This window comes from Macaca nemestrina, chromosome 9 (assembly GCF_043159975.1).
Source record: "Macaca nemestrina isolate mMacNem1 chromosome 9, mMacNem.hap1, whole genome shotgun sequence".
In the NCBI taxonomy this organism is placed as follows: Eukaryota; Metazoa; Chordata; class Mammalia; order Primates; family Cercopithecidae; genus Macaca; species Macaca nemestrina.
The window spans coordinates 41,794,802-41,812,517 of NC_092133.1; the positions used below are offsets into that span (position 1 = coordinate 41,794,802).

At 41.7% G+C, this 17,716-nt stretch overlaps 1 protein-coding gene across 10 annotated transcripts in view; it reads left to right on the forward strand.

The window, feature by feature from the left end:
- LOC105480288 (cytoplasmic polyadenylation element binding protein 3) overlaps positions 1–17,716 on the forward strand; it is a 247,307-nt gene that overhangs the window by 185,571 nt on the left and 44,020 nt on the right. For all 10 annotated transcript variants that reach the window (XM_071069499.1, XM_071069496.1, XM_071069495.1 and 7 more), the window contains one exon: positions 16,589–16,703. In XM_071069499.1, the coding sequence (XP_070925600.1) occupies positions 16,589–16,703 (115 nt within the window). The remainder of the gene's footprint in view (positions 1–16,588; positions 16,704–17,716) is intronic.

The window sequence follows — 17,716 nt, forward strand, 5'->3', positions numbered from 1 at the left end:
TCCCCTCAGACTCCTATTCCCTTTGGAACAGATTAATCAGATTGTTTTTCTAATGCAGAACCTGGTAGTGAGGTCTCCTTTCACCTATCTTGTCCAGGATCATGCTTGTTTTTTTAACTCAAATGAATTCCAAATTTGTGGATTTCAGGTTGTATTAGGGAGATATTTTTGGTCAGTGACTACGTTTTGTTAAATGACTCAACTCAGACTGTTCTGTGCATAGTTCTGGTCCTGAAAGATTGCAGAAGGAACTGTATTTATGGCCTGATTGATTGACTTCCTCAGTTCCAAAGAATGGGAAGACAAATTGGCAAGAGCAAGAAGAGATATTGAGGAGCTTCTAGATCTATGATTTTTTTTCCTTCTCCAGTAAGAGGAGTTTCATAGTTCAGGTATCCCAGGCATATGAGAAGACAGCTGTGTCCATGTGCAGCTGTGTCCAGGGATTCCAGTGAAGCAGGCAGACATTGTTCACAGTGGTCCTCTCATCAGAGTGACTACTTTTTGAGTATATTAATAGATTGAACCTGAAGGTTCCAGACAGCAAGCCAATAGAGCAAGGGACCTAGAAGGTCTATCAGAGATAGGGGCTGAAAAAGAGTAATCTTGAAAAGAAGGTGGGGAAGGAGCTATTTAAGATTCTAGAACATGTTGGCCGGAGATGTGGGATAGCAAACACCTTAAAAGGAGTATCAGAGGAGTTTCCTGCTTCCTGTTCCTTATGATTTATTTATAGCACGATCACAGTTTCTCTATATCCTGAAACACGACAGAATGATTTTGCTATAAATTTAATAACCATATTACCAAACTAAAGTATGTTTATGTGGGGATCCATTCTTCATGTTATTGCTCAGGTAATGTGGTCATCCACTTAAAACTTGAAAAACAAAAATTGAAAAGAATAAGGAATAAGAAGAATAAGGATAAGGATAAGAATAAGAATAAGGAATCTGGAACTAAAGGCCAATTTAATTCTTCAGTTTTTAATTCTGTCCCATCTGTCTATCATTCTGGTGTTTCCTCCCCCTGTTTATATATCAGTGAGATTTGTAGCACTTTTCAGTCATTCCTTTTTAGTTACAAAAGCAGTCCAGATCCTTTTCCCAGCTATTTAAGACCTTCCCAGTCTGGCTTCAATTTTTTTCCAGCTTTGCCTTTTTCTGCTTTCCTTCTGAACCCCATATTTTAACCAAACGGAAATATCTGTGCTCTCATCTCGATTTTTTTCTCTCTCTTTCTTTCTTTCTTTCTTTCTTTCTTTCTTTCTTTCTTTCTTTCTTTCTTTCTTTCTTTCTTTCTTTCTTTCTTTTTCTTTCTCTCTCTCTCTCTCTCTCTCTTTCTTTCTCTCTCTCTCTCTCTCTCTCTCTTTCTTTCTTTCTTTCCTCTCTCTCTCTCTTTCTTTTTCTTTTTCTTTTTGAGACAGAGTCTTGCTCTGTTGCCTAGGCTGGAATGCAGTGGTGCAGTCTCAGCACGCTGCAGCCTCCACCTTCTGGGTTCAAGTGATTCACCTGCCTCAGGTAGCTGGGATTACAGGCATGTGTCACCACACCTGGCTAATTTTTATACTTTTAGTAGAGACTGGGTTTCACCATGTTGGCCAGGCTGGTCTCAAACTCCTCATCTCAGGTGATCCACCCACCTTGGACTCCCAAAGTGCTAGGATTACAGGCGTGTGCCACTGTGCCCGGCCTCCCATCTCAATTTCTAATTCCTACCCTTATTTCAAGACTCCTCACAAATGCCATCTCTTTCATGAATCCTTCCCTGATCACCACGTCATGTATCGTGAATGTTACCTATTATTGTAGCTATCTCCAGCCCCATCTAGAGCCATCTTTTTAAAATGGTGTGCCTTCCTTCAGACCGTGTTTGAGTACCTGCTGTGGTCAAGGCACAGTACTGGTTACTATGAATCAGAATGTACTATAAGTTGATATAAAATCTTGTGTCCATAAGTATAGGCTGGGTGCGGTGGCTCATGCCTGTAATCCCAGCACTTTGGGAGGCTGAGGTGGGTGGATCACTTGAGGTCAGGAGTTCGAGACCAGCCTGGCCAACATGGTGAAACCCTGTCTCTGTTAAAAATACAAAACTTAGCCAGGCGTGGTGGTGGGCGCCTCTAATTCCAGCTACTCGGGAGGCTGAGGCACAAGAATCGCTTGAACCCAGGAGGCGGAGGTTGCAGTGAGCCGACATTGCACCATCGCACTCCAGCCTGGACAGCAGAGGGAGACTCTGTCTCAAAAATAAATAAATAAATTAATTAATTCAATTAAATTAAAAATACACAAATTAGGCATGGTGGCAGATGCCTGTAATCCCAGCTGCTGGTGGGCTGTGGCAGGAGAATCGCTTGAACCCGGGAGGCAGAGGTTGCAGTGAGCTGAGATTGGGCTGCTGCACTCCAGCCTGGGAGACAGAGCAGGACTCAGTCTCAAAAAAAAAAAAAAAAAAAAAAACCCACAAAACAAGTATATAAATACACAGTGTCTATAGAACCTAACACATAAAAGGTTCTCAAATATTTACCAAAGTAACAAAGACAAAACAAAAGAATAAGATACAGATTATGTACTTTGGAGAGTTCACCTATACCTAGAATGATGAAAAAAAACTTCCTGGATGAAGTGTCATTTGAATTAGGCTTGAAGGATGAGGAGAATGTGGAGTTGGCCAAGAGAAGGGTGGAAGTATAGGGAATAGAAATTTCAGAGAAAGGTAAAAACATGAACACAGAAATGGGAAATGGTGTGACATGAATGGAGAATATTTAGGTTGGTTAGATGGAGCACAAATATATGAACGGGAATAGAGAGAATTAAATTGAGCAAAATAGATAGAGACTAAGTTATAGAGCACCTTGATTGATTGCCTCAATCCTTCATTTGTGATGTGTTTACTAAAGGTATTTCATTCTTTGCTTGGTACCTCCTAACACATAACTACAATTTTATCTTGGTCCATTCGAATCTGGTTTTGTATGTCCATCTTAGAATTCACGGCTAAGCCATATCAGCATGTGTGTCATATCCCACCTTGGAAATCTTTAGCATTTCTTATCTTGATTTATTTATTTGTTTCTTGAATTCTTGGTCTAAATTATGGTTTGGGGCTGGGCACAGTGGCTCTTGCCTGTAATCTCAGCATTTTGGGAGGCTGAGACAGGAGGATTGCTTGAGGTCAGGAGTTCGAGGCTGCAGTGAGCTGTGATCACACCAGTGCACTCCAGCATAGGCAACGGTGAGACCCTGTCTCTAAAAAAAGAAAAGAAAAGAAAAGAAAGAAATCATGGTTTGGACACCTTCCATCATAGGAATTTCTTCAAAGAAGGAATTTCCTTTCCAAAGTGAGAGAAGTATCTCCTATTCATTATACATTTGATTTTTTTGCCCTGGGTCTCTGAATCTGCAAATTGGTCCAGAGTTTCTTAGTGCTCGAATCTTTGGAAGCTGTATTTTTTTCCCAGGGAGGTCTAAAAAATGTTGCATTTCCAGCTGGGTGTGGTGGCTCACATCTGTAATCCCAGCACTTTGGGAGGCCGAGGCGGGCGGATTATAAGGTCAGGAGATCGAGACCATCCTGGCTAACACAGTGAAACCCCATCTCTACTAAAAATACAAAAAAAAAAAAAAAAAAAAAATTAGCTGGGCATGGTGGCAAGTGCCTGTAGTCCCAGCTAGTCTGAAGGCTGAGGCAGGAGGATGGTGTGAACCTGGGAGACGGGGCTTGCAGTGAGCCAAGATCGTGCCATTGCACTCCAGCCTGGGTGACAGAGCAAGACTCTGTCTCAAAAAAAAAAAAAAAAAAAGTTGCATTTCCATTGTACTAAATGGTAGCTAGTGGACAAAATAGCCAATGCCACTCCTTAAGGGATAATGTTCAGTGTTTTCCAGTGTTCTGAAGAATACTTCTCCCATCAAAGACTAATCTCTTGAGAGGATCGTTGACAAAAGGTTTCCTCATAATGGTAATAGGTGTCATTTTTTGAGCACTTTGTGCATTGTATATCCATTTTGTCTTTTAATTAAAGTTTCCTTAGCCAAAATCATTTGGGAAACATTGATATATTAAGGTTCTGAGAAGTCTTACAATATATACATTTGAGTAAAATTGTTTAATCCAGCATTTTACATACCTGCTTTGGGGATGATACTCGTGTAGATTCCTGTGGAATTAGTATTCCATGAAGCTCATTCAAAGAATAGGCATCTTCCCAGGAAAAACTTCGGTAACCTGAACTTTTATGTGTACATTCCTCTCAAGAGTTTTAGTGATCAGCATGCCAGTAACAACATCCTTGTCCTAGTACCATGGAGCTGAAAGTTCATATTTATGTAGACATTGGACGAAGTTGTCTGGCTGGAGTACAAGATTGCCTGAGACAGTGAACCTGAAAGTTAAAATAGCTGGATACGGTGCTAGTTTCACTGCTAACTCATTTTTCTTGAGCTTTGCTAACTGCTGGTTTTGTTAATAGGTCCAACAAATGTCCGTTGGTCATTTCTTGATGCATTGCAAATAGGCATAAAGAGTTTGGAGAAAAAAGAGTTGTTAATCACTCACCAGTAAAAATTCATGTTGACTTGTCCAGGAGCCTCTCTGGAAGCTGTGACTGGTGGCCAGTAGCCTGGAGAACAGGGAGTCTTGCAGGCACACAACATGATTGTAGTGGAAAGAGTACATGTAGACTGTTTTATAAACCTGGAGTTCAGTTCCGAGATGACTTCCCTCTTCTGATCCTTAGCTTCCTTAGCTCTAAAGTAGGGATAATTTTTAGAGCATATAGTGTGGTGCTGTTTAAGTGTGACCGTAAAATGCCCAGCACAGTAGTGCAATATAAGTGCTCAAACGTGCTGTTGATTTCTTTTTTCTTTCAAAAGGGAATCAGCTGTCATGTTTATGCTTTCTGAGTGATGTAGCAGCATCAGCAGTGATGATGAACACTAGATAATTTTGATCACTGAGTGGGTCTCACCTAGTGGCATCAGAGATTTGCACTCATTAAGCCCAAGACCTTGGGCATTCACTGGTGACCAAATACACCCTATTTCCTACCCCTGGAAGGTAGCTCTCAGTGGAGTGAGGAGAGTAATCTGGGAGCTGTGGAAGAGCAGCTGCTGGACATGTTTTGTGACACCAGTGTCAGCCCCTCAGGAAAACATTTGTTTACACACCAAACTTGCACAGAGCACTCACTAATGGTTAGGCACTGTGCTGCGCAGTTGGGATCCACATAAATATATGGTTTCAGCCTTAGAGGATCTTAGAGTCCAATAGAGGGAAATAGACATATGACCAGTAAGTGACCTAAGGAGCCACAGATGCTCTGAAAACCTGAAAGTTAAAATAGCTGCATGGAAGTATTAGAGGGAGTAGTTGTGATGGGGAGAGCGCTCCAAGGGCAGAGTACTCAGATGTTTCTGAGACAGTCAGAAAAGCCTTTAGAGAGAAGGTGTTGACTTGAGTCTTCTGGGCATAACATTTAATTGATAATGGCTTTATTAAATCAAATACAGTGCAAAGATATGCATAACCATTTTCATGGGTCAGTTTATGCATGCTCTATTTCTGCACTGAGTGCCCTTATGAAACAGTGTACCGAATTGTTCGAATTGTTCATCAGTAACTGAAGGTCCCAAAGGGGTTGTAAAGCCTGTAGTCGCCTTGCATCAGATAATAGGCTCTGCAGCCTGGTGATGTGGGTAGGAGTTTCCTTTTTGTACCTGGACTATTTCCTAAACCTGAGGGTGGACTTGGAGTATCCAAATAGGACGTGAAAGAATTTCCTAGGGTTACTTTTGGCTCCCTGTCTAGGAAGAATCCTGGCTATTTTGACGAAGATTTTCTCCTTCTACTTGGAGACTACTTGTATCTAGGGAATGGGAGGAATAGTCTGAATGTGAGAGTTACGGCTTTTTGCCTTGAGGCCTGACGGAGGTCTGACTGAAGCCCCCAGAGCTACCTGGAATATAGAAGTCTTACTAAGGCCAAAGACTCTGATTAGCTGTTCCTTTCTCTCCACTGCCCCCAGAAGATGCAGGGAAGGCCTCTCTTCCTCTTCAGCACTTGAGAATAATAGATAGCATCTAAACTCCTGAAACTGGCTGACCTATTTGTTAGGGAGCTATGTGGTCAAAATTATGTTGAAATGAGATGCCAATATCAGTGTGCTGTGAGGAGTCCAAACCACAATTATTATTGTGGCTCTTAGTTTTGGTGATTAATAATAAACCAACTCCTTATGCCAGGGAAGAGATAAAGATGCCTCACAAACCACAAACTAGCTTGTTTATTTATTTATTTATTTATTGAGACAGAGGCTGTCACCCAGGCTGGAGTGTAGTGGCATAATCTCGGCTCACTGCAACCTCCACCTCCCAGGTTCAAGCGATTCTCTTGCCTTAGCATCCTGAGTAGCTGGAATTTCAGGCAAACACCACCATGCCCAGCTAATTTTTGTATTTTTAGTAGAGACAGGGTTTCACCATGTTGGCCAGGCTGGTCTCGAACTTTGACCTCAAGTGATCCACCCACCTTGGCCTCCCAAAGTGCTGGGATTACATGTGTGAGCCACCACACCTGGCCACAAACTAGTTTATTTCTGATATTGCTGGGGCAATCCAGTCATTTTGTGAAGTCTGTGATGCTTAAAATAGAATTGCTGACAGCTGGGGTGGGTCTGAGTTCATCACCACTACAACTGAGCTGTTGCAGCTGTATGTCAGCAGACCTAGGTTTAGCTGACTCATCCTGGCTATTGGGATGAGCTGGGGTGCTGCTGCTTGTTGGGGAGAGCAGTCCTGATGGTTCTGCAGTATTGTTTTTCTGATTTATGTAGACTAAAAGGATTGTAGGATTGGGGAGAGAATAATGGAGACTTTTTTTCCTAAAGAGCTTGAGTTTGAAGGGTACTGAAAAGAGGAAAAGGAAAAAGGAAATCAGAGTATGGGGGAAGTAGCTGAGCTCTGAACCAGGTCCTTTATGGGAAAAAGAGCATATGGCTTTGAGGGGGGTCTTTAGTCAGGTAGTTTCCCGAGCTGGCTGCCCGAACAGTTTGCCGTTTGGAGCTGCCTTGAGATGAACAGATGAAAATGAAATCCTATGCAGTAGGATGTTCATATGATGGATGCTGTAATCTAAAGAAGGGACCATACAGAGTGAGAAGTTAAAAATGAACTTGATGATATGTATTGGTAGATGAATATCTAAATACTAAATTGTAACTGAGAACTCTAGGTGTAGGGATATGTGGTTATGCTGAGAAATTTGAAGTCTTGAGGTTTGGGTTAGAAACAGTTCATGGCCAGGTGCGGTGGCTTATGCCTGTAATCCCAGCACTTTGGGAGGCATAGGCTGGTGGATCACGAGGTTATGAGATCGAGACCATCCTGGCTAACAGGGAGAAACCCCATCTCTACTAAAAATACAAAAAATAGCCGGGCGTGGTGGTGGGTGCCTGTAGTCCCAGCTACTCGGGAGGCTGAGGCAGGAGAATGGTGTGAACCCGGGAGGCAGAGCTTGCAGTGAGCTGAGATAGTGCTACTGCACTCCAGCCTGGGCGACAGAGTGAGACTCTCTCAAAAAACAACAACAACAACAACAAAAACTGTTCTTATCTTATCGGCTGGGCGTGGTGGATCACCTGAGGTTAGGAGTTCGAGACCAGCCTGACCAACCTGGTGAAACTCCGTCTCTACTAAAAATTCAAAAATTAGCTGGGCATGGTGGCGGGCGCCTGTAATCCCAGCTATTCAGGAGGCTGAGACAGGAAAATCACTTGAACCCAGGAGGTGGAGGTTGCAGTGAGCCGAAATTGTGCCATTGCACTCCAGCCTAGGTGACAAGAGCAAGGCTCCATCAAAAAAACCACAAAAAAACAAAAAACAAACTATTCGTATTAAAACTATGTTTTCAGGCTGGGCGTGGTGGCTCACGCCTGTAACCCTAGCACTTTGGGAGGCCGAGGCGGGCGGATCACCTGAGGTCAGGAGTTTGAGCCCAGCCTGATCAACATGGAGAAACCCTGTCTCTACTGAAAATACAAAAAAATTAGCCAGGCGTGGTGGCGCATGCCTGTAATCTCAGCTACTTGAGAGGCTGAGGCACGAGAATCGCTTGAACCCGGGAGGTGGAGGTTGTGGTGAGTAGAGATCGTGCCATTGCACTCCAGCCTGGGCAACAAGAGTAAAACTCTGTCTCAAAAAAAAAAAACAAAAAAAACAAAAAAAACAACTATGTTTTCTCCTTGCTGCTGGGGGGAAAACAAATATGTTTTCTCCCTGCTGCAAGGAGGGAAAACAGAAACAAAAACTTGTGTTTTCTCTTACCCTGTAATTAAATTAGATACAACAAAAATATTTTCCTGAGAGAAGGGGTGGTTCTGTCGCCCAGGCTGGAGTGCAGTGGCTTCATCACAACTCACTGCAACCTCAAACTCCAGGGCCTAAACGATCTTCCCACCTTAGCCACCACACCTAGCTAATTTTAAAAAGGTTTTCATAGAGACAGGGTGTCACTATGCTGCCCAGGCAGGTCTTGAACTCCTGGCCTCAAGTGGTCCTCCAGCCTTGGCCTTCCAAAGTGCTGAGATTATATAGGCATGAGCCACCATGCCTGGCCAAAAATGCTTTTTTTTTTTTTTTTTTTTGAGACGGCGTTTCACTGTCCAGGCTGGAGTGCATGGCGTGATCTCAGTTCACTGCAACCTCTGCCTCCCGGATTCAGGCAATTCTCCTGCCTCAGCCTTCCAAGAAGCTGGGATTATAGGCACCTGCCACCAAACCCAGCTAATTTTTTGTTTTTGTTTTTGTTTTTTTTTTTTTTAAGTAGAAATGGGGTTTCACCATGTTGGCCAGGCTGGTCTCAAACTCCTGACCTCAGGTGATCCACCCGCCTCGGCGTCCCAAAGTGCCGGGATTACAGGCGTGAGCCACCGTGCCTGGCCAAAAATGCATTTTATATTTAATTTTAACTAAGAGGTTCTGGTCAATTGTCAATGAAATTTTCTTTTTAGGAAATGATGTTATCATATAACATTCTGATTAAAGAAGTAACCCATTGTAGAGGGCAGACACAGTGGCTCACGCCTATAATCCTAGCACTTTGGGAGGCTGAGGTGGGTGGATTGCTTGGGACCCTAAGTTCAAGATCAACCTGGGCAACACGGCAAAACCCTGTCTCTACAAAAAATACAAAAATTAGCTGGGCATGGTGGCGCATGCTTGTACTCCATGTACTACTGTACTCTAGCCTGAGTGACAGAGTGAGACCCTGTCTCAAAAAAAAAAAAAAAAAGGCGACGAAAAGACCCATATTGCATGTCTTGTTTTTCCTAGCCCTTGACCTAATCTTATCCCTATTAATGACCTTCAGTTTTAAGTAGGATGAAACTTTAGTTTTTATATGGAGCTATAATTATTTTACTCTTTATTGATAAAAATTTCAAACTGGGCCAGCCATGGTGGCTCATGCCTGTAATCCCAGCACTTTGGGAGGCTGAGGCGGGCGGATCACTTGAGGTCAGGAGTTTGAGACCAGCCTGGCCAACATGGTGAAACCCTGTCTCTACTAAAAATACAAAAACTAACCAGGCTTTGGGGCAGGTGCCTGTAATCCCAGCTACTTGGGAGACCGAGGCAGGAGAATTGCTTGAACCCGGGAGGCAGAGGTTGCAGTGAGCCAAGATTGCACCACTACACTCCAGCCTGAGTGACAGAGCAAGACTCCATCTAAAAAAAAAAGAAAGAAACATAAAAATAGTCAAACTGGTTTGGTAACATATCTTTTATACAGTTTAGCCAGAAAACTTTCAGTTCTTTGAACAGCTATCTAATATTTCAGTTTAGTATACTCTTAACCATTTAAAGTTAATCTCTATAGAATCAAACTTTTCAGAGCAATAGCAAGAAATAAGTAAGGAAAAGGCCAGGGATGGAGTGAAGTTTCTGAAAACTTGGCGCTGAGACGGGCAGATCACCTGATGTTGAGACCATCCTGACCAACATGGAGAAACCCCATCTCTACTAAAAATACAAAATTAGCCAGGCATAGTGGTGCATACCTGTAATCGCAGCTACTTGGGAGGCTGAGACAGGAGAATCACTTGAACCTGGGAGGCAGAGGTTGCGGTGAGCCGAGATTGTGCCATCACACTCCAACCTGGGCAACAAGAGCAAAACTCCGTCTCAAAAAAAAAAAAAAAAAAAAAGAGCAAGGTATAGTAGGGCAGAATTATTGGAAGTGTAGGTATTAATAGGTGTCATGCAAAAAATGGGGTCTATGGAAATAATTTTAGAAATGCTGAATTAAACAACATTGAACAGATTTTTTTTTTTTTGAGACGGAGTCTCGCTCTGTCGCCCAGGCTGGAGTGCAGTGGCCGGATCTCAGCTCACTGCAAGCTCCGCCTCCCGGATTCATGCCATTCTCCTGCCTCAGCCTCCCGAGTAGCTGGGACTACAGGCGCCCACCACCTCGCCCAGCTAGTTTTTTGTGTTTTTTTTAGTAGAAACGGGGTTTCACCGTGTTAGCCAGGATGGTCTTGATCTCCTGACCTCGTGATCCGCCCGTCTCGGCCTCCCAAAGTGCTGGGATTACAGGCTTGATCCCCTGCACCCGGCCAGACTTTTTTTTTTTTTTTTTTTTGAGGTGGAGTTTCGCTCTTGTGCCCAGGCTGGAGTGCAGTGGTGTGATCTTGGCCCACCACAGCGTCCACTTTCTGGGTTCAAGCAATTCTCCTGCCTCAGCCTCCCAAGTAGCTGGGATTACAGGCGTGCACCACCATGCCTGACTGATTTTGTATTTTTGTAGATACGGGGTTTCACCCTGCTGGTTAGGCTGGTCTCGAACTCCTGACCTCAGGTGATCCACCCACCTTGGCCTCCCAAAGTACTGGGATTACAGGTGTGAGCCACTGCACCTGGCTGAAAAGATTTCTATAGAATTTCTTAGAGCCTTTAATTAAGTACACTAATGGGTGCCATGAAACGCCAAGAAGGAGAAGATAATCTACAGCTTTTCCCCAACACTGCTTATCTGGCAGACCAACCTTAGGGACCCATGTTCCACAGAACACACTTTGAGAAACCTTGAAAAGGAATATTACTGATTTCACTACTAACTGTTGATATTATTAATGTTAAATTCTTTTAGATTTCTTAAAGGCTGATGTTAAAGTCACTATATGGTATAAATTATTATATTTATAGCACTCAGCACTGTGTTTGGTTTTTGTCTTTATTCCTAAAAAGATTTTGCCTTTGGAGGTAAGCAGTTATATGAAAAAGAAGATAAGAATTTAGAAGATAATGTAATTCAGCCAAAAGTAGTCCTCAGGAGAGCTTCCATAGGAATACGTGCTTTAGAGAGAAACTAAAGAAAAACGATTTTTGTATTTTCTCTCATATGTGCTAATGGAACAAAACGTTCCATCATTGTGAGCTGTGTGGTAACTAAACTCTTCAAGCCAAAGATCATGGACTGGGTGGGGCCCGTGGCATACATCTGGTCTGCAGATAGTTTTATTTAGCCTGTATAGTGACTTTTAACATTTGAATTAGTTCCTATTTTAGAATCTTGAAGTTTCACTTAAAAATCTGAATTTCTAGCCACTCTTGAAAAATGAGAAAAGTCTGACAATACATAGGCGGCAAGTGGTAACTACTTGCTGGAGCTGAGAAGTAGTTTACTCCAGTGTGTTACTGCCTGCGTACTAACCCAAACGTGGCTTGACATTTGTGCTACCTGTCTGACCCTATGGCCATTTGAGTTTGTGTGACCCCCTACTGTAAGGACATGGCATGGCCCAAGAGCTGGAGCTTCCCAAAGGATATTGTAGCCCCTCTTTTTATATGTTTATTTTTATTTTATTTTGAGACAGGGTCTCACTCTAATCACCCAGGCTGGAGTGCAGTGGTACAATCTTGGCTCACTGCAACCTCTGCCTCCCAGGTTCAAGTGGTTCTCCTGCCTCAGCTTCCTGAGTAGCTGGGATTACTGGTGCCCACCACCACACCCAGCCAATTTTTGTATTTTTAGTAGAGACGGGGTTTCACCATGTTGGCCAGGCTGTTGTCGAACTCCTGACTTCAAATGATCCGCCCAGCTCGGTCTCCCAAAGTGCCGGGATTACAGAAATGAGCCACTGCACCTGGCCAGCAAACTCTTTTTAGAGTCACCTTTACAAGCAAATGTGGTCAGGCTGCTCCAGGAAGAAGTGCTGGAATCATGTTAGGATAATTTAAGGGAATCTTTACTGTTTCTGGGGGACATCCTTATACTTGTCCTCAGGATGCTGAGGCTTTTACTGCCCCTAAAGCGCCTACTTGACAACATACTGGAAGAGTTGTTTCACTCACACACCTTCTTTGTCACACACACTCACAGAGTTAGCCCTATACAGTTGTTCCTAAGTTTGCATAAGAGATTGGTTCTAGGACCCCCGCTCAGATACCAAAATCCACAGATGCTCGAGTCCCTTACATAAAATAGTGTAACCTATGTGCATCCTCCCATACACTTTGAATTGTCTCTAGATTACTTATAATACCTAATACAATGTAAATGCTATGTAAATAGTCGTTCTACTGTAGTTTTAAAATTTGTATTATTGTTACTGTTATTTTTGTTTTAAAACATATTCTAGGCCGGACATAGTGGCTCACACCTGTAATCCCAGCACTCTGGGAGGCCGAGGCAGGTAGATACCTGAGATCAAGAGTTTGAGACCAGCCTGGCCAACATGATGAAACCCCATCTCTACTAAAAAAAAAAAAAATCAGCCGGGTATGGTGACACGCCCTAGCAACTCAGGAGACTGAGGCAGGGGAATTGCTTGAACCTGTGAGGTGGAGGTTTCAGTGGGCTGAGATTGTGCCACTGCACTCCAGCCTGGGTGACAGAACGAGACTCCATCTCCAAAAAAAAAAAAAAAAAGTTTTCTATTTGAGATTGGCTGACCCTCGTTGCAGACTCAGAACCCTCAGACATGGAGGACCAGTTTTGTATAGAGAGAGGAAATTTATATTGAATTAGGACAGAATTATAATTTCATCTATTCTCAAAAATAATTATTAAACGAAGATAATTAAAAAGTGGTTATTTTATTTATACTCTCCACAAAATATTCGAATTAGCTTATAAAGTATGATATAACAATGAAGTATATATATATACATATATATACACATACACACATATATATATATATATATATATATATGCACATACACACACACACACACACACACACAAAATCAGGACCAGAAAATATATCCAAACAAAGAGTAAGTCCAGAAGGATAGAACACGGATATCAGGACCTGAGGTCTGGAGAAACAGGCCTGATGTGAGAATGGGCTTAGATTTCAGAGAGAAACCAGAGTGTGAGTGTAACTTTTCATACAGGTAGTACCACAATATTATTATTTGCTTAGTAGATAGAGTGTGTTGATATTGTTCTATGTTGATTAATTCTGCAGAGGTGACAGCTCTGAGCAACTGTTTTCTGGTGGCAGCTGGGAAATGTAGGTTTTGTGAATAGGGTTAATCAGCACTGTGTCTTGAGCCCTCTTCCTATATTTTTACCTTATCTACAATGCCAAGAATAAAGGAATGGGTTGTGTGCAATGTGATGAAGTGAGGTCGGGGGTTGGGGAGTGGGCAGAAAAGGCAGTAGGCAATAATGAAAGCTCTCAGCAGGAAGGTTTGAGATCTTTTGCAGAGTTCTTTTGAGCAGTGGTAACCTACAGCTATTGATAAAAGGCTGTATTTCCTGTCTCAGTTAATTGAGCATGAAAGCAGACCACTGGATACTACACAAGAATAGTTTTCATTTTTTAAATAAAGTTATCTATGATCGAATGCAATTAACATAAAGTGATTGGAATTACCTTACCAGGTCCCTAAGCTGCCTTAACTGCTTTATTAGGAATGAGATCAGAAGAGAGATTGTGTGTAGAAAAAGATACATCTGTGTGTGTGTGTATGTGTGTGTGTGTGTGTATGTGTGTATTTAAGGGAATCTTTACTGTTTGTTCTCACAGTGTCAGGAAATTATTGTGTATTAAATGAAAAAATTAGTAATAGGCAATAGTTCCTCATGAAGGCATTTAAAAGTAATGCTTTATGGTATTAGTGAATCTGCCTTTGTAGTAAATGTCAAGGGAATGATAATTTAGTCAAACAGACCAAAGTTTACACGGAAAGAACTGCATTTTTTTTCATGCAATAAAGGTGGAGCAAATGTCTGAATGTGAACGGTATTGTAAACAGGTCCAAATTTTCAGGGTCTAGGGAAGAAATGGAGATTTTGTGTCTTCTGGCTAAGTGATGAGGCCAACAGTGTCATAAAAGGCAAAAAGTGGCTGGGCTCAGTGGCTCGCTCCAGTTATCCCAGCCCTTTGGGAGGCCGAGGTGGGCAGATCTCTTGAGGTCAGGAGTTTGAGACCACCCTGGCCAACATGGCGAAACCCTGTCTCTGCTAAAAATATAAGAATTACCCAGGTGTGGTGGCAGGTGCCTATAATTCCAACTACTCAGGAGGCTGAGTCATGAGAATCATTTGAACCCAGGAGACAGAGGTTGCAGTGAGCCGAGATAATGCCACTGCACTCCAGCCTGGGCAATAAGGCAACACTCTTGTCTCAAATAATAATAATAAAGGCAAAAAGTTAGGTGAGGGTGAATTTTTTTAGCAATCTTAAAGAATGTGTAGACTGGCCAGGCACGGTGGCTCATGCCTGTAATCCTAACACTTTGGGAGGCCGAAGCGGGTAGATCCCCTGAGGTTAAGAGTTTGAGACCAGCTGGCCAACATGGTGAAACCTTGTCTCTACTAAAAATACAAAAATTAGCTGGGTGTGGTCGCAGTCACCTGTAATCCCAGCTACTTGGGAGGCCAAGGCAGGAGAATTCTCTTGAACCCAGGGGTTGGAGGTTGCATGAGCCAAGATGGTGCCACTTTACTCCAGCCTGGGCAAAAAGGAGAAACTCCATCTCCAAAAAAAAAAAAAGAAAAAAAAAAAAGTAGACTATTTCTAACTGAGCAATTCCAGTTTTAAAGTTAATTCAAAATTTTTGAAAGTATAATTGCCACAGGTGCTACCTTTCAAGTGGGAGTACTCCTGGGTATAAGCCAAGCCACATACGAAATTATCCCATGTGTTTCTTTGCATTGAGTGTTGATGTCTGAGCAAGGGGGAAAATGAACAATTCCATTAATACTAAGGAAATGAAAAGTCAACTTTTTTGTTTTCTATCTTAGTCATTGGTGGAGGGGAGGGGGAATGGCATGTTCCTTGAGGACAGATACCAGGTTCCCTTTCTGCACCCAGCCCGCTTCTCAGAGCATATTGGCTACTTGCCTAACTGGTTGGTTTTGAGGCAGTGCAGAATTTGCCTTCTCATGCAGGAGGATGTTTTTGTGTTTTTGTTTTGTTTTAAGCTATTCTTTGATAACATGTTTTAAGGTTTCATGTATAAAATCATATACATAAAGGCTCATGTTTTAAGGTTAAAATTCTAATGAAATACCTTATTTTTTACTCTGTGATAAAATAGTACAAACTATGGGCACTAAGTCAGAGTCCCAGTTAAGAAAAATGACCAAATAGAAATATGCCACAAAGATTTCTTTTTCTGCTTTAAACAAAATTTACTTAAACTTTGAGGCTTGCTTTTATTTAACCAGCCTCGTTTGTCAAAATCAGATAAATCCGAAAGAGATATCTCTCTTTCTCTTTTTTTTTTTTTTCCGGAGGCAGTCTTGCTCTGTCACCCAGGCTGCAGTGCAGTGGCGTGATCTCGGCTCACTGCAACCTCTACCTGCTGGGTTCAAGTGATTCTCATGCCTCAGCCTCCTGAGTAGCTGGGACTATAGATGTGAGCCACTACACCCAGCTAGTTTTTGTATTTTCAGTAGAGACAGGGTTTCACCATGTTGGCCAGGCTGATCTCGAACTCCTGACCTTAAGGAATCCACCCTCCTCGGCCTTCCAAAGCGCTGGGATTACAGGTGTGAGCCACCGTGCCTGGCCAGAGAGTACTCTCTTTGTGCTATATTGTTATCTCTGGTAATTCTATGCTAACTTGCTGCGTGTTAATCTGTATTAAATCATATTGCTGAAAGATATGTTTGAATTTGGAAGGTGATGAGAATTAAAAAGTCAGACATGGATAATTTTTAGAAAATACTCCTGATGTACTTTAGATGAACTCTTAAAACAAAGTGGTGTATTGTGACACATTGTAAACAGTCTCTATCGTGTGTTAAAATGAATCTGATTCAAAATGCAGACTGTCTCTAAAAGCCTGCCTTACAATAAAAAAAACACAGGCAGAGGTGGTTTCCAGTGGTTTCATGTTATATGTCATATGTCTAGAGTGCTGAGTACAGTACCTGTAAGTAGATTCCCCAAGAGATCTATTGAAAGGTACTTAGTGCGGATTACATTAACTAATTAACTGGATTTTGTTTGGGTCATGTTCATTGTGAAATGCACAAATCAGTGGGTTTGTCTTTAGTCATCTTATTCTCATTTGGGGTTGCTGGAAATGAAGTAAGGACCAAGTAAACGACTTTTTTTCAGGTGCAAATTCGACCATGGAACCTAAGTGACAGTGACTTTGTAATGGATGGTTCTCAGCCTTTGGACCCCAGAAAAACTATCTTTGTTGGGGGAGTTCCACGACCCCTTCGAGCTGGTGAGTGGAAATAGTAACACCACAACAACAAAACCAACAACAACAAAATCCCCAATGCCTTTAGTCTTAAATATTTTCTAGGTTTCCAGTGAGCTATACATAGTCTCCAAAAAGAAGGCTGTTGTCGTTTTCACTGAGCTTTTTCAGGATTAAAGGTTTTCTCCCAAAATGCTCTATTTTGTTATGGTGCAAAAGTGAATTTCATTAAACAGTTATGTTGAAAAAATGAATTTTATTTAGTGCTTTCCTATTTAATCCCTTATGTAAAAAATAATAACACATTTGGCAGTGTGCATTCTTATGCCAGTCAGCATTGTTATGTATGACAGAAATCTGTCTTTTTTAAAGCTTCCCTGTTGTTTTTTTTTTAAGTTACTTTCCAATGATGAAATAATTGTGCTGCTTGATTTGAGCAGAATCATAATTGACTGGAGAGTTTGAAATGTTGTTGAACTGATGGCTTCAATACATATTTAAATCCAAAGACAAATCCAATCAGCTGTGCATCAGCCTCCTAATAACCAGTATTAATGCCAGTGGAGTATAACAAAATTATTTCTAAGATCTAAGTTTTTGAAGCACTTAGAATAATTAAGTTTATTTTTTTAAAGTAAAACAAAAAATGTTACTGTTGCCACTGTAGTTGTGAAAGTACATTTCTTTTGTGTTATTTATATGCACATAGACTTAGTTCTACCTAAAAATTAAAACAAAAAGCAGAGATCATTAAAATCATGTTGTGAAACAGAATTATAAAATGTAACCTAACGTTATTTAGCTGTATGACTTTCGTGACTTCTTAATTCTGAAAGTTCCTCAACATTTCTAACATATTTATCCAAATCACATCTCCAGGCTACACCTAAAAGATAACTTTAAACCTATATAAAGACATTAATAATTTCATTTTGAAGGACTTTTAAACATATTTTTTCTGACTGGGTCTTATTTTCTTCATTCCAATGGAAAACTATCAAACAAAAGGTAGAAAGCAAAGCAGCAGAGATGCTTCC